Raw genomic sequence first — 23,847 nt, forward strand, 5'->3', positions numbered from 1 at the left:
CTTCAATAGGTATTCCATCACATACATTTATTTACACATAATTAGGATTTCTAATGTAGATGATTATTACAGGAATCTGATATGTCAAGAATTCCAACCAAGCCAACTAAGAAACGGCAACATGCCACAGGTGTTATTTCAATACCACGCAGTATGCTTGCAGAATCTACTAAGAGAAACAAACAAGTTGTGACATTGAATGTTGTCTTACAGAGTGAAAAAAATTAAGTTGGATACAGACTGTTCATAATAAAATAAAATTTGCAGTTTTTATGAAAACTTTTATTAACAGTTTTCTATTAAAAATAGGAGACATTAACAACACATGTTTTTATAGCTTAGAACTAATCAGTGCTTTATTTAGGAGTATAATCCACATAAAGAATATAGATGATATACAGTAATGAAATGATAAGAAGCAATCTAATAATACCTAACATTGAGTTTCTCGCTTTGGCTGGCCCACATCTGTGCAATCGCCCCATCATAAGCGACATCACTGTTTCTTACAAATTTTATCACACCAAATGGAGCAAATTTCCTTTTCCACTCTGTGTCTTTGACCAATCCCAAAAGTGCATTAGTTATTTCTTCTTTAATTTGAGCTGCAAATAATTTTAGAATGGGTATTAAGTTTTTTTCTTCATGTTAATCATAATAATAAAATTAGGTAAGTACCTGGTAACTTTGCGTTTACTACAATGGGATATGGTGGAAGAGGACCTAAGGTTTCCAATGTGATTATATCTTTTCCACCATCATACAAAAATTTCTTTGAATATAATAGAGTTGTTGAGTCAATGGCTGCCCATTCTGCTTGTTTAGACAATACCATTTGAGCAGATGCTAAATGGGAACCAGATCCTGAAAATATCAAAAGAATCAACAATTAAGTACCCAAAACATATTATAGATTACGTACTTACTTATTTTATTTCACATACTTAACAATGATCCAAAAAACGATGCATTTTCGCCCTTTTCTTTTAAAGTTTTCAGCACAATTTTACTGGCACTCCAAGATTCATTGTCGCTGTACGCGAAAGTACACCCACGCAGGTCTAGTAACGTGTTCACGTTGTGGGCCCTGCAATAACACACGTTAATGGTAAAGGAAGTTTCGATAAAACAATATTAGTCGTCTGGAAGCTAATTGTAGAATAATAGAAGTACTCATTCTTATCGCAAGTCAATGACATGCCTGATAATACATATTTTTATCACTGTTTTATAAATTCGGATGTGACAAAGTTTGAAATGAAAACAAAGTTATATTATTATTTCTACTAAGTAAGTACTAACAGTAAAATATAGCTGCGATGTAATTTTTTTTCTGTACTAGGCCAAGTATATATCAGCTTGTGATGACTATGAATCATAAAGGCTTAAAAAAAACTCCAATAGTTCGGCAACATTATGAGGCCGACGGGCCCCTGTGGTCCGCACCTTAATACGTCCCCCTGTTTAAATCATTTCGGTAGGTATGCATTTCAGTAAGCATCTATAACTACTTATTATTATATACTTGCTTAGATAAGTACTTTAAAATAATTTAGTAAGAGGTAAAGTCCGTACTTTTTATCGCTGTGTATTATTATGTCGGAGAAGTAGCCAGGCTTATTTTCTACGTTCATTTGATGAGCGAATACTGGAGTTATTGGCAGTAACTCCGCACAGGTAATTTTCTTATCACGTAGTTTCATGTATGCAGATGCAGTCATGAAGGCTGTAGATAATAATAAACAATATAGGCAGGTGCGATTACAATGGAGTGAATATAGATAAAATACCTATTATAGCAAACCACAAAGGTAATTAATTTTATGTTGAAACTTTAAGGTAAATAAACTTACCTAAATCCACTTTGTCCGTGCTGAAGGGATCCGGACGATCGGGTAATGGTCCCGGGCTGCGGGACTCATATTGCAGCGTGGTATAACAGTCAAGGGTCTCTTCCAGTAATTCCTGTATTAATTCATACAGTTGAACTGGATGTGTTGGACACATATATGTAACTATACGAAGTTCCGATTTTGTATCAGACATTTTATTAAGAATAGTATTTATTTTGTCACAGAAGATATAATTTTGTACAAATGCATGCAATCCCGCTTAAACTATCGAGACTAATGAGGTCTTTGTTTATATTATGACCAAGTTCTTTATTACCGGACTTTATAGATAGGTGTTCATGCGGCGAACATTCGCATGCGCCTCGGTCATGAACTATCCGGTTTCTAGTAAGCCAGTTGCGAGGTGACGTTAACGCACGTGGCCTCTGCGTGGTGGGTAGGTAATCTGACGTCATAAGGGAAATTATACTTAGTGCGAAAATATTATGAATATCGAGCGAGATCTACAATTCTTCATATTAGACTCTTAAATGTCTCGTTTTTTAAAGTTTTAGATTAGATATTCTATAATATGCAAATGGATCGTAAATATGTGCGTGGGAGGTTGATGTCAAAAAGTACATACAGAACTACAGAAATTTTACTACATACAGAAATTTTAGCGCCCTGGGCGAAAAAATTTTCGATGCCTCTTTTTTGGCGACGTTTTTTAAAGACTCGAGTATTCACTTACCCAAGTAATTGAGAATGTGGGTTCGATTTTGGATCGTTGTGCAAATTATAAAATTCCACCATTCTCCGTAACGACGTGAGTAAAGGTGCAGGTTAATTATATGGATTAATTTTTACCCATGGTATGATAGAGAGAGCAACTCGTAAATTATTAAAACCAACCATAAGCCTGCCTGAGACTAGTCGTTAAAAAAGATTTGAAAACCTCTATGATACAAAAAATACCTAAGTACTTATGTTTAATCAACCCCACACATTGTAATGGATCTTAGGAGATGTAAAAATCAAAAGCAGGCATGCGCTCATTTATTTTGCTTACAAATTCCAATCATAAGTAACTTGCGTGTATTTTCTATTCGAAACATGTTCGTTTATAAAATTACACGATTTGGAAATGAATCCCAGGACCACATATTATTATGTTGTAACTAGGTTTCCCATTTAGTATCATATAATAATTCCAAATAAAATACACTATCCACAATTAGAACATAAGGGCAATGATTTAATGCTAAAATATGTTCATGATCTAATTGATGCAGTTGTGCACTTAGATACGTCTATGAGTGGCACGATATTCATTAAAAACATTATACAAAAAATTATAAACGCTTTATATTTTAATACTTTTAATGAACTTTTTCGGATACAATATGTGTGATTTCAAATTTAAAATAAACCTTAACTTATAAATAAATAATTTCATACATTCAACACATATACATACACTACAGCCTTGAATTTCTTAGGAGTACTAATGCTGACAGCAAATAATTTCTATTGTGCTTTAATATAACGTCATTCCTAACAAATGTATCGTTATTTTATTTCTGTTTAACTATTAGTTTGATTGTAGAAATGCAATACAAAATTGTATCAAAGTAAGGTTTGCAAATCCTGAATGCTATGACGTAGTCTTTATAGCAATTTATATTATTGTTTAGACGGGGCTGCGGAAGTTCTTGCCCGCGTATTTGGCGGCAGCACCGAGTTCCTCCTCGATACGTAAGATCTGGTTGTATTTTGCGAGACGCTCGGAGCGGCACGGCGCGCCAGTCTTAATCTGACCAGTTGAAAGACCCACAACTAAATCAGCAATGAAAGTGTCTTCAGTCTCACCAGATCTAAAATTAGAAAAATAATATTATTTATATATTAGAAGTAACATTGTCTTGTTTAATTTTTGTATTTCACATAATAAAGGAACTCTAGTCACACAAAATAGATGGATTATTAGTATGTTTTTCACCCATGTATCCATAAAGCCTGTGTTACAAAGTAGCAAAATCACGAAATATTTTTTTTAATACGTACGTTTTATAACTTATAACATTGCCCTAGAGTAATATATTAAAATACAAGAGAATAATAAAGAGTAATTATAGTTTCTGACCTGTGGGATACCATGGTGCCCCATCCATTCTTCTTGGCCAGCAAATGAGCGTCGATAGACTCGGTGACGCTGCCGATTTGGTTCACCTTCAACAGCAGACAGTTGCACGCTTTCTTCTCCACAGCGGTGGCAATGCGCTTCGGATTTGTTACCTGTCATACAAATTAGATGTATGTGAATGTATTAAAAAACTATTGCAATTTAACTCAAACTTTTAAAAACTACAATGTGCATGCCTTGGGATCGTAACCGAGACCTCAGTCTAGCCCGTTAAATTATTAATCAATAACAGCTATTAATGTGATGAGAAGGGTAAATAGAGGTGAAAATTCTATAATCTATATATATAAAAATGAATTGCTGTTCGTTAGTCTCGCTAAAACTCGAGAACGGCTGAACGGATTTATCTTATCTTGGTCTTGAATTATTCGTGGAGGTCTAGGGAAGGTTTAAAAAGGTGAGAAAAATTCGAATAATTGCCGGGAAAATCCTCAAAACAGCATTTTTCTATTTCCCATACAAACGTTTTCTAACTAATACGTAGAGTCAATTTGAGCTTTATTGCTATTGTATAAAATTCACTGTTGTCTAAGCAATGTAGGTGTGTTCCTAACATCAAAGCAGTGTGCGTTGGAGCACAGAATATAATAATGTAATGTCGCGTTCTGAAACTCAACAAAAGTGATATCGCGGACCCGACTAAATTGAACAGTCACAAAATTTAATATATCATTAGTTATTTGGTTGACCTCACGATATTATTTCTTTTGTTTTACTTTAAAATGCATGTTTTCGTTATGGACAATTTTTGAGCTACTTATGCATATCTATACTTATAATAAATCTGTAGAGAGGTCAATTCTGTACATGAAATATATTTCCAAAATAACTGGGGGTGATTAGGGATCGATACTGATGCCAAAAATACAATTAGTAAAATTTTTGTGTCTGTCTGTATAACCGTTATAGAAACAAAAACTACTCGACGGATTTTAACTTAACTTGGTACAATTATTTTTCATACTCCTGAGCTGGTTATAGTATACTTTTCATCACGCTACAATTAATAGGAGCATAGCAGTGATGGAAAATGTTGGGAAAACGGGAGAAGTTACTCCATTTTTTAAGCTTCCGTCATTTCGTGTGCAACCTTAATGGTTAAAAGTTCCTTCGATTTCACCAGGATCCCATCATCAGACCCTGACCGGACAATCGGACCAACTGCATACCACCATAAATTAAAAAAACATCCCGACAAATTGAGCACCTTCTCCATTTTTGAAACCCGAAATCCACGCGGGCGAAGCTGCGGGCGGAAACTAGTTTATAATATTTTTACAGTTATGTTACCTAGGCATCTACACTATCAGTACTCCTCTTAGGATCATACAGTCATAGTATTTCGTTAAGAATATCGAAAAAAAAATATAAATGAACTCAATTGGTAGTAAGAACCATTTATGGAGTTAATCAAAGCAATAAATAAAAATAAACGCAAACAATACAATAAATATATTTAATTGATAATGACTATCAATTTTTTAATACCTGTTAGGTAATATGTTATGTGTCATTAACCAATTTAGATGAAATTTGATGAAAATGCGGAAATGGGTAAAGAAAATTTAAAAGGAGTAAGAAGAAAAATGTTTGATCCTATAAAATGACTCACCTTAGCAAGCAAAATATATTCTATGAAAAATCCAGTATATAATATACTAACCGTAAGATCGTCGCCAACAATTTGGATGGGAGTGCGAGCTGTCAGGCTCGCCCACGCGGCCCAGTCGTCCTGGTCGAAGGGGTCCTCAATAGACACCATGGGGAAGTCCTTGATAAAGTCAAGGTACACCTCCGCAAGCTTCTCAGAGGAAAGGTAGTCTGCAGGGTTTGATTTAGGGTTCTTGAAGTCAAGATCGTATGATCCGTTCTTGAAGAATTCAGACGCAGCTACATCCATAGCGATGTCGATCTGTAATTTTTTCAAACTATTAATAAGCTCTTAATTGTATTATTGAATACAGTTACATTTTATATTTTTTAATATGACATTGTTTTGAAGTAATTAGTAAAGAACTTTCCATAGTTCTTTTTGAAACAAATTTCTATGGATGTGAGCGACCATTTTTTTATTAACGGCAAATGTAAGTTTTTAAGGTAGAGCTATATTCTGTCAAACATTAATTAATTGCTAATGAAAACAAGTCACTTACTTTGCCTGTGTAGCCAGCTGACTGGATAGCATCCTGGATGAGATAGAGAGCATCTTTGTTGTTCTGGATGTTGGGGGCGAAACCACCTTCATCACCAACAGCGGTGGAGTCCAAACCAAACTTCTCCTTAATAATCTTCTTCAAGTGATGGTACACTTCAGAACCCATGCGCATAGCCTCGCTGAATGATGATGCACCTGAAAATGAAGCAACAAATTGTAGAATGGAAAGGTCTTACTTCAGGTTTTTGCTTACAGAAACTGTTAAAAATATATATACCACTTATTATATTACACAGGAAATAAATTTACCTGTGGGCAAAATCATGAACTCTTGCATAGCCAACTTATTGCCAGCATGGGAACCACCATTAATAACATTGAACGCTGGAACTGGCAATACAATGTTACTGTTTCCAGCCAGATCGGCCAAATGCTTGTACAGTGGTACTCCTTTCTTGGCAGCACCAGCCTTGGCTACAGCCAAGGATACACCCAGGATAGCATTGGCACCAAATTTGGATTTGTTTTCAGTGCCATCCAACTGCAGCATGAACTGGTCAATCTGTGTATAAGATATGTAACATATTGAAATGTTAAAACATAAAATAACATAAAAATCTTATATTTATTGTACTGTTATCTCAATTTATCATAAACTCAAACAAACATTCTTATCACCTGAATACCAGAGGTCAAGAAAAACAAAACAAATTATGTCTACTAAAAATTCTATTGATGCAATTGAATATTAAAAAACATCACCCTAATAAAAAAAAAATATTCTTCAAATTAAACATATTTTATCCATAAGTAGTTGTAATACAGTTAAGCCCCTAATTGCAGCTTCTAAAATTTATTCATTGATATTGGATTTTACTTTGCAACTATCAATAAGTATTCTCAAATAGGTACTGGTCATAGCTTATACACAACAATTAATAAGCTTAAATTATATTGCACTTCTTATAAATGTCTCAAGTTTATGGATTAATATTTTTTATTTATGTACCAACCTCCTTCTGTTGAGTTACTTCAAGGTTTTGCTTGAGGAGTTCAGGAGCGATGATCTCATTGATGTTCTTGATAGCAGTTAGCACACCCTTGCCATGGTACTCTCCCTTGACATTGTCCCTGAGCTCCAGTGCCTCGTGGACACCAGTGGAAGCTCCTGATGGCACCGCAGCACGGAAAAGACCAAGTTCTGTGACCTGAAAAATAAAAGTACTATTAATTTTTTTGATAAAATGAGTTATATAAATTGTAAATATTAACAAAATGTAACATTATTCTAATCAGTATGTCTGGAACGAATTTTTACATAATGTAAATATGTTAAGGTTTTGTTAAAGTAATTTTTTTTTTGGAATTTGTAGATGTGGTTATCATATTTGGTACTAAAATACAGTAGGATGAATATGGAGCACAAGTAAACTTTGAATAGTAAATTGTATAACCATGGTAATAGTAAACTGAAAATGTATAAGATTTGGCAGTATGAATCTCAATACATTAACTCATTCAATGTGATAGTACATAAATTTAAATCAGTACCTCAAGCACTATGTGATGTGTGACATATGCTAGTTATGCCACAGAGGCAAATTTCAGTAATAAATAATTTAACCCTAGCCCTAATATTATACAATGAGACATCATACTAAAATGAGATACAATAAATAAAACTGTAAGAATGATTAAAAAAAAATAATATTTATTGAGATAAAGGGTGTGTCAAGTTTACCCATATACGTATGAAACAAAACGGCAACGGGAAAGGTAGGTAATAGATAAATAATATTTGATGAGTCTTACCAAGTCGACTTCCACTGTGGGGTTACCGCGAGAGTCGAAGATCTGGCGCGCCTTGATGGACTTGATCGGCATTTTAGATATTGACGATAGTAATCTATTACTGAAATATTAATAGTATTTAAAAAAAACTGAATTGAAAATAGGCTATAAAACCGGCAAGGTCAAATGTAGGTTGTTGGCACTACCCGTAATTTGTTTCAATTAAAACTATTGTGCATATTTTTCCACTAACCGCATGTCAAATTTATGTTAAACCTAAATAAAATCTACTATTACAATTATCAATCAAAATTAAACATATTTGCAAAGTTGTATTCTATAAAAAAGCTTATTGTTTTATTTGGAGAAAACTTACGTATACATCTTTTAGACTAAGTCTAAAGTTTGTTTCGGCAAAGATAATGTGTAAATAGTTATTTATATTAAAGTCGGTAAATGTAAAATTTTACTAACCTGAATAAAATTCCGGCTTTTGAAGTGCGTTCACCACAGCTTTGCCGTAACTTATTTACCGAACTGCGGCACTCTGCAATCAGCCGATTGGTGCGACAGCTATATTTGACCTTCACAAGGTGAAATTAGTGATTACCTTTTGCAGTCGATATGCCATCGACATTATATCGATCATAATTATTCAGTCACAAAAAACAATCGGTACTCTTTTATTATTAGATTTTCAAACAAGTATGAGATGTTCACGACTTGTTGTTTACGCTAGTTTTTAGTTCATGGTCATACAACAATGTACTAAAAAGTATAATTCAGTTTTCGGCTGCAAGACATGTATCCAGGGCTATGAAAATATAAAAAAAAAATCTGACATGAATAATTTTGACAAATAATTTCGCCACTTCTATTTATTTGTATGTAGTGTTTACAAATTTTAATCTATTATCTAAGTTTTAAACGCAGTATTTGCTACTCATTTCACACACCAAATGTCTGATACAGAATCTAAAGACGAAAAAAAACCTATAGTTATAAAAAATGCAACCGATCTACAGAGATTAAAGCTCGAAAAACTTATGAAAAATCCAGTGAGTGGGACTTAAGTTATGTTATCAAAGTGTAAATAGAATTCCTCTATCAAACTTACAAGATATTTGGTTCCAGGATAAACCGGTGGTGCTACCAGAGCCACCAAAATCAAAATCATTGGCTCCTCCGCCTGATTTTGTAAGAAATGTAATGGGATCGAGCGCTGGCGCAGGTTCCGGGGAATTCCATGTTTATCGACATTTGAGAAGAAAAGAATACGCTAGGCAAAAGTTTATACAAGAAAAAAGTGAAAAGGTACACAATATTGTAATATAAAATATGACTTTTTACCTGACTACGCCATAATGGAGGGTAATGACTAGCACCCTGTGTATGTATATATCCATTTTATGTTCCATTCAATCATCGCGCGTAGTAGCTCAATTTTGAAAATGACGTGTTTATTGATTCATCTTTTTTGTGAGATGGTTATAACTTATAGGCTATGTATTTTTTCCTGAGTTCAAAAAAGGATGAGGTTGTCAAATTCCTTATTCTAGTTTTAAAATGCCAACAGAGCAATAGTAATGCTATTTTGGGAAAAACATTTTGTTACAATATTTTTACATTTTACTAAATATGAACAATAATTTGTTTTTTAGGGACTTAGTATAGACTGTTTATTTCATGAACAGTCTATACTACAGATTCTGAACCACCTGTAAAAAATTGCCTACACTTTGAAAAAACACCCTGTATATCAACAAACTAAGTAACAAAACTTAACGATAGTCACATCTATTAAAATTAGAGATAACACCCTCCTCTACCAATTTAAAGCTGACTATGCCCTTGCACCCAATATTTTAATAGCAATATACAATTTACAATATCCATCTAAAACATGAAGATTCATCTTCAAGCATTAATTGTAAATTCCACTGCAATTTACTTTGCAGAAAATAAAATGTCCCAGTCTTCAATATTCAACAATATTGATGTCCTGGACTGGACAGTGTAATAATTAAAATGTGAAAAGAATTTCATGAACTTATAAACCAAATGAATATCAAGCCATAGGGTACTCAGTTAAGTAGTTTTAAAAAACCAGACACAAATTGGGCAAAAGATTTAAATAAATTTTGAACTTATTAAATAGTTAATCTATTTGTGCTTTAATTTTAAACCTGTCCCCTACTAGCTTAGATTGTTATGAAAAAAATAATTACCATTGTTTATCTTAACCATTGATGCTTATGCATTACAGATTGAGTTCTAAAATCCAATGACGGTATGTTATATAAAATAAGCTTTTGATATTAAGAATATATCTTAAGATTTTGTATTTTTATACAGGAAAAATTAGATGATGAATATCACAGAAAAATAGAGCAAAACAGAAGACAAGCCGAAGAGAGAACAGCAAAGAAAAGGGCCAAAAGGTTGAAGAAAAAACGAAATGCAAAATTAAAAGGAAAAAAACCAAAGACTGATAATAAAGAAACTGCATCATCACAATCGGATAGCAGCAGTGGGGAAGAAGATAATGATGCTTTGAAAGACTCCACTAAGGATTCACAGAATGACAGCAGTGAAGACAACACGGTAACTGAAGAAAACAGAAACAAACTAAATGAGTAAACTTGTTAATAATACATGTAATAAGAAAGTTGTTAAAATAAATACTAAGCTCAAATTATATTATTTTTTTATTTAAATTATAATCAATTATTGGGTTTCATTTCTAATAACATCTTATTCTATGTTTTGTACTCAGAATTTAAATAAAATAATTTTCCAGAAATTATTTAACAATGAAAATTATAAAAAAGGGAGACATAAAAAAATAATATGAACTTATAAACGGGATACTTACTATGCATTGAAAACAATACATACTATTAACTATTATAGAGAAGCTGAATAACTATCGTAGCTTAGCTCATTAACAAAGAAATAAGGAGGCATAGAAGTTATAGAGACAGAGTAACTTTCATTATTGTGGTATGACGCAGCCATGCGGCCCCAACTGGCAGTATACCCTTCCACGCTATTATCGCTACTATTGCGCTTGCAACAGGGTATTATGAGAAATCTGGAAGTAATAAAACATATCAAGAAATATCAATTGTGCATAAATTACTTTTGCTGGAAAACAAGTGTTCACACCTGAGGTCAATTTGCAATAAATCAATACTTATGTTACTAGCACAGCAAGTTTTTTGTATGCTTTTATTCTCGATAATATGTTACTAATATATACTAAAGCGGCGATAGCCTAGTTGGGTGTGGAACGGACTGCGAAGACGAATGTCCGCAGGTTCAAATCCCAAGGGCACACACCTCTGACTTTTCTAAAAATCATGTGTGTATTCTTTGTGAATATATCGTTCGCTTTAATGGTGAAGGAAAACATCGTGAGGAAACCTGCACATCTGAGAAGTTCTCTATAGGAATTTCGAAGGTGTGTGAAGTCTACCAATCCGCACTAGGCCAGCGTGGTGGACTAAGTCCTAATCCCTCTCTGTAGTAGAGGAGGCCCGTGCTCAGCAGTGGGCAAGTATATAATACAGGGCTGATATTATTATTATTATTATATACTAAAACTTAAAGTACTTATTTGATTCCTAAGTACTAGCATTAAATTAAATTTTATGCTAGTATTTAGGAATCAAATAAGTACTTTTAATCTTGCAGATCTAATGATTTCAAAGCAAACGTGTGAAATAACTATTCATTTTATAAAAATCAGTTTAGTCATTGCTTACCCAAGGATTATAATAATAAGCGTTGTCAGTGCCGCCGCTATTATCAAACTCTGCCAAAATTCCAGCATTTTTGTCTTGATAACAGTAATAAAATAAAGTTAGTATTTAAATGGTGTAAGAGAAGAAAACTGACACGATGATTTTAACGTCTACCCTCATGTTAGGTATTAAAATTCATTCTTTTGTTTCATACTAAGACTACCTACGAGCAAAAATACTCAGTAAATTTACGTACTCGACTAACTACGATTTTTACAAATATGAGCAGTGTTGTCATGAATGTTACAACACTTGTCTATTTATGCACATATATTGTTAATATTAAGTGTATTTACATATAAGTAAATAAGAATATAATTTATCTAGTAAAAACATTGCTGTTACATACTGCAAAAAGGTCAAAAAATGTTAATTCAGATTTGAAATAAAACCCTTTACAGGAGAGATAAGACACTCCAATGATCTAGACACGAATCTGCTTGGATACAATAAACCACGAAAAGCTTACTGTGTGTATTGTGTAATCCGCTTTCTAAGTGGTCTTTAGCAAATAATTATACAAGGTTTCCGTTTATGTGGGTTATATCTTTGAATATCGCAAGCTAGTTGATACGTGATGTCGATATTTTGTAGCTTTTTATAATAAGAAAATCCTTTATTACCGAGTAGTTACTCGGAAAAAACTGATTTTATTAACTAATTATAATCCTCATTTATTGAAATGTTGTAAGTCTTTTAGCTAACTCCGGTGTGATATGGAGATGGCGGTATGCCGCGAAGAAACTTTCACATAAGCAACCATGGATTCAGAGAGAAAGAGTATTAAATTACTTATTTTTTTTATTTAAAAATTAGTACATTGATAATACAGAGAACATAATATTTCTAAGCTGGACCGAGTCACTTTTATGACCAAGGCATCCTGGTATTAAAGATTGCATAAGGCCTATTCTTAACAATTTATTTATAATAATTAAATTATAGAAAGGGGGCACTGCTGTTATCCCGGTCCAGTGGCTAATTATTATCCTAACACTTCACTGTACTGATGCCATCACGCTGTCTTCATTCTTCTTGAGAATGACAAAGCCTTCCATGACAGGAGACAGAGGAATATATTCGTCAGTCGCAAGTTCCGCTCTCTCGCCAAACGACAGCAGCACTGGTGTAGTGTGAGTGTGAGAACCAGCTATCGTTTTTGGTGTTCCGGCCTTGCCAATTACATCTACAGCCTGAACGAAAAATACAGTATTGTTACTATGTTAATACATAATATGTACTTAAGTATTTTCTATTACTTGATAAAATTAATATTCCTTACCTGTCCAACGCGCACACTGACGTTCAGGGGTTGAAGATTCTCATCGAGAGTGACCAACCAACGGGGCTGCATCGCCGTCGCCAACACATACAGGAGGTAATGGGACTTGCCCAGAATTACTGCAAAAAAGTGACTGTATTAGTTTACTTAATATTTGTAATTTTCCATCGCAATATACACTATAAAAATTGCTTGATTTATAGCAAGTAGTAAATAAAAAAGAATTTATAAACAGTATCTTCACTTGTTTATAGTTACTTACTGTTCTTGCAATCTAAAAAGGCAGTGAGCACGACTAACAGGCCGGCGAGGGCGGGCTGGTTGATGAGGCGGCGGTCGGCATGCGTGGGGCACAGTGTCACCGTCCCCTTGCCGGCGTGACACAAACCCTGTGCAAGCCGCACCATGAACAGGTGCACGGGAGATTTGCCGTGGTACAAGGCCAAGGCGCGGAGCATCGTCGCCAACCTGTAAATAAATCATCTTATTCTTTGCATTCCAAACATATAAGCAAAAATAATCTATTAGTCAAATCAATAGACTTGTCAACATTAACTCTTAACTGCGTCATAAAATCAATAAACTATTCATTCTTGTGACACTTTTTTTTTATCCCACTTCGATTTGATACTCGCAAAACCAATAAAAAAAATGTCCAAAAAATAACTCTTTTCTTGTTAGTGCATTGTCGGGATTGAGGTCCTTCATTGAAAACCACACAAAAGAAGTAATCATAATATTACATTAAATGTAGAATTACCTGGCATTGTTTGTCCCCGCACCTACAAGACCCATGGCGAAGATAGCATTGTATGCGACGTCATTGTCAGAGTCGTGAGAATACTTGTTCAACACGTCTATTACAGACAACTGCGGATTGGAGATTGAGCACAATGCAATGGCTAGCGGCACCGCTCTGCGAACTGCAGGCTCGCCGTAACGACCCTGTCAAATATAAGATTGATTTACTAATAAAAAAAATATTTACACACAAGGTGTAGTGTACTGGCTGGTACGTTTTTCTTAATATAATGTTTTGTTTCAAAGAAATGTCAGTTTGTAAATAAATGGATTCCGAAGTACAAACTCAGAATATTATTTCCATGTTTTCTGGAATTCTACAGTGGCGACGAGGAAAATTGAGAACATATTGTATGTAAGTTATCTCGGAGGAAGGGTATAGCGTGTTAAAATGTCGATTGGAAAGGTATCAAAATTCGACGTACAAAATGGTACGTGGTCAACATATATAGACCGACTGGAAATGTATTTCAAAGTAAATAATGTGAAAGAAGACATGAGGTTACCAACTTTAATTGCTGTAATGGGCGAAGAGGCCTATGAACATCAGTCAATTTATCCAGTCCGAAAAAACCCTCAGAATCCGAGTACGAAAAAGTGGTGGAGCAGATGCGGAATCATCTGCAACCCACACCATCGCCTCTAGCGGAGCGCTATAAATTTAGGCAGAGGAGACAAGAAAGCCAAGAAACTGTTGCCGTTTACGTGGCGGAATTAAAAAATGTCACGTTATTGTGAATTTCGAGCAAATTTGAACGAAAATTTAAGAGATCAATTTGTCTGTGGGATTAAAAGCGAGGTGATTCGGCAGCGTCTATTTGCCGAAAACGGTATTCTGTCTTTTCCGGAAGCTGTGATGTTGGCGAGCTCATTAGAAGCGGCGGAGAGAGATGCGGCGGCTGTGATGGTTCTGAGTGCGGAAGTGACGGAATCACCGACGACTGCAGAGGGAAAAGTGCACTTACTCGCGTCGCATGAGCGTGCAAAGAAGGCTCGTGGCGGTCTTTTTGTTCACGGAAATAGCGGATCGCGGACAGGGCACAGAGTCCGCAGCACAGGTTGTGGCCGATGCGGTTCTATAGATCATGGTAATGTAGACTGTAGGTACCGCGACTTCGTATGCGGAGGATGCGGAATTGTTGGTCACTTACGGCGAATGTGCCGATTTGTCGCGGCATCGAAGACTCGAGCAAGTGTAATACCAGCGGTGGCAAGATCTCAGGGTCGCACAGGAATACACCACGGCCAAGCCAATCAACGGGAAAATGCCGAAGAGCAGTCGGATGTAGAAGAGAACCTTCACCAGTTATGTTTAAATAATTATAAGGCGGTGAGTTTGCCCATATCCATTGATGGTTGTACTATACAAATGGAAGTAGACACGGGTTCAGCTGTGTCATGCATTAGTAAGAGCACATATGATGCGTATTTTAATCATCTAAAACTGAAGCCGCACAAGATAGTTTTTAATTTTTATAATGGTGTAAGTATAAAACCAAAATATATTATTTGACAGATATAACAAGCTGTTTGATGGACGTTTGGGCCGATTCACTGGCTGTAAGGCGACGTTGAAATTACGGGAATCGGCGGTTCCGGTGTTCCATCGTGCGCGGCCACTGCCTTACGCACTGCGCGACCGTGTTGACGCAGAGTTAGACAGAATGCTGCGCGATGGAATAATCGAGCCAGTCGATTGTTCCGACTGGGCGTCTCCTCTGGTACCGGTAAATAAAGCGGATGGCTCTCTGAGAATCTGTGCGGATTATAAGGCTACTGTTAATCCTATGCTATATGTAGATAGGTTTCCGTTACCGAGAATTGATGACTTATTGGTGCGCCTAGGCGGGGCTAAATATTTTTCTAAGATAGATTTATCCCAGGCCTATAACCAGATAGAGTTAGATGAAACAAAAAATATACTGTGATAAATACTCATCGCGGCTTATTTCAGTATAATAGATTAGTTTATGGTCTAGCGTCTAGTGCGGGCATTTTTCAGCGCATAATGTGTGAATTAGTAAAGGGAATTCCTAATGTAGAGGTATTTTTAGACGATGTGATAATAGGAGGTAGCAATAAGGAGGAGCATTTGGCCGCTTTAGAAGCAGTGCTTGAGAGACTTTATATTAAAGGAATGAAATTGAAAACCGAAAAATGTGTTTTCTTAGTTGATGAAGTAAAGTATTTAGGATACGTTTTACATAAGGACGGCATTAAAACCGACCCAGCGAAATTGGAGGCGATTGATAAAATACCTAGACCGAGTAATGTTACGGAGTTGCGATCTTTTATAGGACTAATTAACTTTTACGCGAGATTCGTAAAGAATATGAGCACTATATTAGTACCGCTCTACGAATTATTCAAAAGGGCAAGGTTTGGGTTTGGTCGGCCGAATGTGAACGTTCTTTTAGTAAAATTAAGCAGTTAATGATGAGTACAGAGGTTTTAGCGCATTACGACCCAAATAAGCCTCTTATTCTGACTTGTGATGCGAGTGCGCGTGGAGTTGGAGCGGTGCTATCGCAACCGGCGGCAAGCGGAACGGGAGAGCGCCCGATAGCTTATGTATCGCGCACTCTTACCGACGCGGAAAAGAATTACTCTCAAATACATCGTGAAGCGTTGGCAATAATATTCGGGGTCAAAAAGTTTCACCAGTATTTGTATGGGCGTCATTTTCTCTTGAGAACGGACCATAAGCCGTTGGTATCGATCTTCGGCCCTCATAAAGAAATTCCAACGATGGTAGCTAGTCGTATGCAAAGGTGGGCTATCATTTTATCTGCTTATGATTTTGAAATAGAGTATGTTAGGTCGGAGAGAAATGGTGCCGACGGGTTGTCGCGTTTACCGATAAATAGTAAGCAAGATGTCACTGTGCCGGAACAAACTTATTTGCATTTTGTTCAACAGGCTTTATTGTTAGATTATAAAGAGTTAAAACTACAGACTAGTAAGGATCCGGTTTTATCGAGGATATTGAGTTTTTTGCGCGATGGTTGGCCAAGAGACTGTGATATCGAAGAGTTTAGACCTTATTTTAATCGGAAAGATGAACTCTATGAAGAATTGAGTTGCGTGTTGTGGGGCATAGATTATTGATTCCGGTGAAGTGTAGGGAAAAAGTTTTGAGGATGCTCCATGAGCCCCATATGGGTATAGTTAAATCCAAGGCTATGGCTCGTAGTTACGTATGGTGGCCCGGACTTGATGAAGAAATAGGGCGCATGTGCCGTAGTTGTGACATATGTGCTGCTCAGGCGGATGCTCCGCCGCGGCAAACTCCGAGTATGTGGCCGTGGCCGAATCATCCATGGACCAGGCTGCATTTAGATTTCATGGGGCCCGTATTTGGGAAAACATACTTGATCGTAGTGGACGCTACATCTAAATGGACGGAACTTTTCCATATGAGTAATACAACAGGACCGAAGGTCATAGATAAGTTATGTGAACTTTTTAGCAGATGGGGCCTACCCAAGCAGATCGTTACGGATAATGGGCCCCAGTTTACGTGCAATGAGTTTGGTAGTTTCCTTAAATCTAATGGTATAGATCACGTTTTTTCGGCGCCATATCATCCTTCCTCAAATGGTCTCGCGGAAAATGCAGTGCGATCCTTAAAGAAGGTTATTAAGAAAGCAGTGCAGGCTAAGGAAGAAGTTGATAAAGCACTTTATACTTATCTTTTACACTATAGAAATACTGCGCATTCGACTACGGGAGAAAGCCCTGCAATGTTAATGTTAGGTAGACGGTTACGGACGAAGTTAGACGTTTTAAGGCCAGACAGGGAGAATTTTGTAAGGAAAGCTCAGCAACGGCAAAGTGGAGCTAGAAAAGGGGTACACAGATCTTTCGATCAGGGTGAAGAGGTATGGTACCGTCAGTATTTGAGTGGAGACAAATGGGTCTCAGGCAAAATTCAGAGATGTTTAGGGAATACTGATTACGAGATTGTAGGCAGCCGGGGAGAGTTAGTTCACAGGCATATAGACCAAATTAAAAGGAAGTTTCATAAAAATGAATACCAAATTAGAAAGGAGAACGCTAGTTTATCCCTAGCGATTCCAATGAAAAGAGTGTCTCAACTTCCTAATGCAGGATTAAGGTCAGCACTAGGTTCAGAGCCAGCCACTTTATCATCGGTGCAGGGCAGAGAGTGTGCGATTCCGCAATTCATACTCCGGTCAGTAGACCGATCGCGACGCGGTCTCCGTTAGTGGAACTTCAGGGTAGTGCCACCCCGGTATCACCTGAATTTCAGGACGCCTTACCGTATGAGCCAACGACTCCACGTCCCAGGCAACGCCCTATTAGGCAGTGTAGATTAACAAACGTTCCTGATTATAGAATGTGAGGTATTATCATTTTAAGTTGTAGAGTTGAGTGTTTTGTTAATTTAGTATGGAGGAGTGTAGTGTACTGGCTGGTACGTTTTTCTTAATATAATGTTTTGTTTCAAAGAAATGTCAGTTTGTAAATAAATGGATTCCGAAGTACAAACTCAGAATATTATTTCCATGTTTTCTGGAATTCTACACAAGGCATATAAATTACATTACTTGCTATAGTGCAAGGATAACTGTGGCTACTTTACAATTACCACACAAAAGATATGTGCCTATGACGCCTTCATTACATGTTAACCCCAAGTAAATTATAATTTTATAGTTCTTGATATACATTTTTATCAACAAATAATTACAGTAGAGCGTCAATATACATTGATTAACCAAGCGATTGCTTAATCGAACGCTAGGCTCCCTTTGAAAGAAGGAAATTAAAGACTTTGGCATGTAAAATATTCATAAAACAACATATTTTGTTCCTATTCCACTCTGATAAACGAGATTCATATTATTTATTGGTAAATTGGTACATATATAAGAGTATTCAGTGGTATTATCCGAATGAACTTGTGTTCTGAAAATCCACGACATCCAATTAAATCGGATAATCGACACTGTACTGTAATTGAAAATACTTGTATATTACATAAACAGTTTTGAACTTACGAGCTGTCCAAAGATCCGCGTGCACATCTCGGCGCCGGTCTCTTCAGCGAGCGCGATGACGGCCACACCCAGTGTGGCGACAGCTTGCACGGACGACAGCTCCTTGTTGGCTTCCTTTTCCTTATCTTTTTCCTTGCTTTTACCGTCCTTAGAAGACTTACCTATCGTAACAAAAAAAAAAAATATGAAATAAACTATAGAAAATTAAAAAGCATGTTTATTTTGCAGTTAAACTTACTCTTGTTTTTGTCATCTTTTGAGGTGCTAGCAGTACTCGTTCCCTCTTTGGCATCCTTTTTTTCAGATTTTTTGAAAGCAGTGTCTTCAGCCGAGGATTGTTCATTCTAAAACAATTTTATTCATAATTATATCACTAAGAATCAAGAAAAGCTTTAGACCCGCTCAGTTAAAAAGTGGATTAACAAATCAAGGCTAACTATGTAAATTATATCAATAATGTATAACATACATCCGTGTCATAGTGCTTGGAGCAGATGTGCAGCATCTGCTGCACAACGAGTACATCGCCGGTGCCTGCGTACGCGCACATGGAGAGCGTGGTCTGGCACAGTGACTGCTGCGGCTCGGGCAGTACCTCCAGCGCCGCCATCGTCGCCTCCGTGCGCTCCTTGCAGCCTAACACACACATAACATTATTAATACTTCATATAAAATATTATACTTTAACAATCATTATTGCTGTTTTTTTTTTCATTGAATAATAAATGTCTAAATATTGACTTGTATTTTTTTGTTGAATAAATATTTTTTACTTACCCAAGAAACATAACCCGAGACCCAGATGCAAGAATCGGGCGTAAGTAGAGGAATGCAAATCTTTGTTGTCATCAATGAGACGCTGAATAATTGCGCAAGTAACCTGCAAATTTCAATGTATTGACATTTATCTTCGCGTTACTTCTTGCACAAAAAGGGTTACAAAGTGTTAATAAAATAATAAAATTTATCATGGTTGCTATAGGCAGCCACATGAGGTTGAGTGCATCAACAATTGTTACTTGACATTATATAACATAGTTCATAGCTGACTGTATATATAAATTAATATGTTGTAATGTCAATGGTATAAAGTTACATAAATTATGAGTTGCATGCAGACACAACAATTTTTAGATTGACTAGCCATATTGACCATTATAAGCACAGTAATACTATTAGTTATGGCACATGTTTGTGGGTGAATTAAAATTTGGTAACTAATGTATACAAATGTAAAAAATCTTACATCTCCATTGCACGATCCGACCGCGATGAGTCCGCAGGAGAGAGCGGCGAGTGCGCAGATCTCGGGCGGGGCGGCCGCGTCTCCGAGCACCGGCACCAGGTGCGACAGCACATCCTCGCGCTGCGTACCCGCGTATGCAATACCCAGGCCTGCCGCAAACACAATGTTTAGGAAAGTTTTAAGAATCATTTAGATATAAGTGTCATCGTAAACATAACATGCCAGTAAGGATTAATTAATCACTTGGCTGAAGTTAAGCACATAATTTAATATCGGATTAGCTACAATTTCATATATTAAATTATCATCATAATGTGTAACTGTTGATGAAATAATGTGTGCCCAACCATTATTACAAGAACACTATAGATGAACATATACAAAAGACATTATAAATGTGTATTTTTATAATTTACCTAAAACACTGCCAATTCTTAGGTTGGAGCTCGAATGTAACACATAATCAGACAATAGAGCCAGGGCAGGGTCGCATTCGTTGCGTACGCCACAGTTCACGAGACCTAAAGCGAGTAGTGCTCCAGCTTTGATATGCTCATCGACAGTGTATAAATACTTGTCAATGGGAGTCAAGCCGCCGTCCACATCCCACAAGTGGATCATACCGAGCGACGCCGCGGCAGAAAGCATGCCTGAAAAAAAAATGTTATTCCAATTTAACTTTATAAAAGGTTGTTTTGAATTAAATAATAAATTGTAGAAATATTCTATGTCATTAGTATCAATTAATCATTATAAAATGTATCACAGACATGTAGTAAACAATGAATACAATATGTAGAATGTAGATGCACGCAACATTTATACTAAAAACATACCATGATCCTTATTTTTGTACATCCACTTATTTCCGTCTTCAGTTGTGACTAGTTTGTCGCGACCAAAACCGGCATTAACGAACGCATTGACGAACGTCGCGGAAAGGTTCTGGCGCGCCGAGTCCACTGGATGCTCTGTGAGCAGAGAAGGACGAAGGGCAGAGCCAGCAGACTCTAGCCAGGTCTTGTACACTTCTTCAGGTGTTTTAGGTTCCATAATATCAAGCTAGACATAAAAAAAGGTATTTTTAAAGAGGGATAATATGTAAAAGGCAAATAAGAGATAATATGAAAAGGTAGTAAACGGTACCTTGATAACTAAATGCTAAAAAATGAATACGGCAATTTTTCCAGATACGATAGTTTACTTAGGAGCCATCATTATATGAAAAAACTGGCAAAAATTGCCAAAGTATACAAATGCACATAATCTGGAGACTGGTGATTAGAGTGAACATAATATTGAAAAAAATACCTCTCGAGCCAAGCTGAGGAAGTGATCATTGATGTGAGCATTCAGCAGTATAGTGCGGAGATCTTCATCTTCCACTTCTAATGGTATGTACTGACGTGCGAGCATGTAGCACAATTGTTTTTTGATCAACCTGGCGATAAACAAAGCGCAAATGTTATCATAAGAACAATATTGTCCAATACGTAAATAATACATGTTTGTGTCATTTTAAGTTTTGATATCACCACAACATAAAAAAAATTAATTCCTAGAAAATTAATGTCTAAATTGATTCCATAAGAAGCTACAAAACTAAATCTAGTCTTTTGTCAATACTTACGGATCATTACAAGCATTGAAGACCTTTTCACATTTGGTTTTGTCATGCAATTGCATGGCGACAAGCAAGGCTCGTGGGTACTCGCCAAATTGCAGATACGCATCAAGAACACCTTGTAGAATCTGTGTAGACTCAGGCTCCACCACATAGCTGGCACATCTATAAATATAATTTATTTTCATCATTTAACATTAATTTAACCTTAATATAAATACTACTACTCAGTTTTCAATACATAATATTAAGTCTTTTCCGCCCTCATACCCATCACTACAACTCTTGTAAGGATCAGCAGTGGCACGCATTTTATGACACCAAGCGGTGGGGGTGGAAATTCAGGAAACATTAATCATAGTTATAGTTACAAGTATACAAAAGATTTTTTTTAAAGGATTCTAGTAAATTAGTAAAAAGTGTGTATACCCTTTTGCGTATACACTATTATGCACACTCACAAAATAATTACTTATACAAAAAAAAAATATTTTGAATTTTTTTCAATCATGATAATCAGTAAAAAGTTTATTTACCCAATTAAATACAAGCACACTCGTGGGTAGTTGCTCTGATCCATGTGTTGTTTTAGCAGATCTAGTCTGTCAATCTCCATCAGCAGATCACACGCTTGGATCTCAGCAGAATGTTTCATGTCAAACGAGATTACGTCACGGACTAGTGGGAGCAATATGTGCTTGTTCTCTATATCCCATTCTTCTGCAATCTCACCTTCTAGTTGTCTAGAAAAATAATTTGTTTCCTTGTAATGTGATAATACAGTAGTTAGTGAAGAAGTATCAAAGTTTGAATAAGTGGTTACTCATTTATTAAATTCCATGGATGTAGATGAAATTTAGCATGTGAAAATATCAGATAAACTATGACCTGTATTACAATACTGACATTCATGCTAGCAAATTGGGACTTTTCTTGCAGCAAAGAACATTTAAATACAGAACAGAAAGGTTTACAGTTTATAAATATATTGGAAACTAAATTTATTATGGTAAGCTATTTAATGGAAGGAAAAGTGTGGTCCTACCTGACATATTCATGTCCCCAATCACCAACATTAGATCTGGTTCCAACCAGACAGTATCTGACACATTCCCCTCTTTGTGCAACTTCCTAAAAGTAAATGTTTATATTAATATTTATCCATACATTCAATATGAGTTGAGTATGTGTTATAAATATTTTTTTATGTTTACAACAATAATAATAGCAAGATAATGGATAGTATAATTTTAAGCATACTATTTTAAAGATGATAATAACTAATATCCATTTCAAATCTTTAAGGCAGCCCTATATTCAGTAGAGGACTTTGAAAGGCTGATAACCCTAATCAGTAGTGGGGCTCCCAGAAATTATGAGGGTTTTCATAGGTTTATCAGGTGTACGCAATCACCTGAAGTTACTTACTGAAGTTCCACTAAGCCCCATAGCTAGGACAGATATAATATCTGCACAGAATTTCTGTGTTTCTCTGTCAGTAATTTTTTCATGAACTTGTTTCAATGCTGGATAATGCTCCCTCAGAAACTTAAGAGGTTTTGGTACTGACGTCATGGAAGTAGTTGAAGTTCTGATAAGGTTGCTCAACATTTGCAACGCTGGTAAATATTGGTCGACATCGGGACCCTAGAGACAAACAAAAATTTGTTAGGTTATAATGACTAGGTAAAATATATTTTCAAACAAGGTAGGCATTGTAGACATACCAGCAGTTTATCAACCAGCATATTGAGCTCCTCTTGCAGACGTTTGTCTTCTTCAGACTGGAAAAAAAAAAGTAACAAACATAGTTTCCCTATTTCGATAAGTATAGTTCAATCGAATAAATCTCAATGAAATACTCACAAGATCATCACTTGGAGCTACGGCGGGCTCAGCTTTTTCCTTTTTGGGTTCTTCGGTTTTATTTTTTACCGTCATGATGGTGTATTTCTTTATGCACTTCTTAAAATTTTAACAATGTTTTGCAGAGTTCACGAATTCGATTAGGATTTCAGTTTATGAATTTTGACAAGTCACCACGGACGGCGTCAGTGTGGCTGGTGATAAAAATAAAAAT

General features: G+C 36.0%; 5 protein-coding genes across 5 annotated transcripts; 2 read left to right on the forward strand and 3 right to left on the reverse strand.

Moving 5' to 3' along the window:
• Positions 1 to 260: 260 nt before the first annotated feature.
• Positions 261 to 2,241, reverse strand: LOC115445196. The gene is made up of 5 exons (XM_030171391.2): positions 1,854 to 2,241; positions 1,576 to 1,726; positions 945 to 1,087; positions 679 to 864; positions 261 to 605 (listed from the first exon to the last, which is right to left on the reverse strand). The coding sequence occupies exons 1-5, from the start codon at positions 2,044 to 2,046 to the stop codon at positions 424 to 426; spliced, it is 855 nt and encodes a 284-aa protein (XP_030027251.1). The 5' UTR covers positions 2,047 to 2,241; the 3' UTR covers positions 261 to 423.
• Positions 2,242 to 3,192: 951 nt separating this feature from the next.
• Positions 3,193 to 8,687, reverse strand: LOC115445195 (enolase). The gene is made up of 8 exons (XM_030171390.2): positions 8,459 to 8,687; positions 8,006 to 8,105; positions 7,207 to 7,401; positions 6,503 to 6,755; positions 6,192 to 6,388; positions 5,702 to 5,950; positions 3,979 to 4,130; positions 3,193 to 3,709 (listed from the first exon to the last, which is right to left on the reverse strand). Exons 2-8 carry the CDS (start codon positions 8,075 to 8,077, stop codon positions 3,526 to 3,528), a joined length of 1,302 nt encoding a protein of 433 aa, XP_030027250.1. The 5' UTR covers positions 8,078 to 8,105; positions 8,459 to 8,687; the 3' UTR covers positions 3,193 to 3,525.
• Positions 8,688 to 8,814: 127 nt separating this feature from the next.
• Positions 8,815 to 10,682, forward strand: LOC115445197 (PRKR-interacting protein 1 homolog). Its single transcript, XM_030171392.2, has 3 exons — positions 8,815 to 9,042; positions 9,119 to 9,298; positions 10,340 to 10,682. The coding sequence occupies exons 1-3, from the start codon at positions 8,944 to 8,946 to the stop codon at positions 10,622 to 10,624; spliced, it is 564 nt and encodes a 187-aa protein (XP_030027252.1). The 5' UTR covers positions 8,815 to 8,943; the 3' UTR covers positions 10,625 to 10,682.
• Positions 10,683 to 12,573: 1,891 nt separating this feature from the next.
• Positions 12,574 to 23,827, reverse strand: LOC115445193 (26S proteasome non-ATPase regulatory subunit 2). The gene is made up of 18 exons (XM_030171386.1): positions 23,634 to 23,827; positions 23,495 to 23,551; positions 23,196 to 23,414; positions 22,813 to 22,898; positions 22,304 to 22,510; positions 21,774 to 21,932; positions 21,455 to 21,584; positions 20,980 to 21,205; positions 20,560 to 20,793; positions 20,144 to 20,292; positions 19,675 to 19,777; positions 19,367 to 19,533; positions 19,136 to 19,241; positions 18,898 to 19,058; positions 13,833 to 14,017; positions 13,335 to 13,540; positions 13,073 to 13,191; positions 12,574 to 12,983 (listed from the first exon to the last, which is right to left on the reverse strand). Exons 1-18 carry the CDS (start codon positions 23,706 to 23,708, stop codon positions 12,789 to 12,791), a joined length of 2,784 nt encoding a protein of 927 aa, XP_030027246.1. The 5' UTR covers positions 23,709 to 23,827; the 3' UTR covers positions 12,574 to 12,788.
• LOC119189324 lies at positions 14,428 to 15,818 on the forward strand. The gene is made up of 2 exons (XM_037438556.1): positions 14,428 to 15,203; positions 15,390 to 15,818. The coding sequence occupies exons 1-2, from the start codon at positions 14,595 to 14,597 to the stop codon at positions 15,393 to 15,395; spliced, it is 615 nt and encodes a 204-aa protein (XP_037294453.1). The 5' UTR covers positions 14,428 to 14,594; the 3' UTR covers positions 15,396 to 15,818.
• Positions 23,828 to 23,847: the final 20 nt, after the last annotated feature.

This window comes from Manduca sexta, chromosome 14 (assembly GCF_014839805.1).
Source record: "Manduca sexta isolate Smith_Timp_Sample1 chromosome 14, JHU_Msex_v1.0, whole genome shotgun sequence".
In the NCBI taxonomy this organism is placed as follows: domain Eukaryota; kingdom Metazoa; phylum Arthropoda; class Insecta; order Lepidoptera; family Sphingidae; genus Manduca; species Manduca sexta.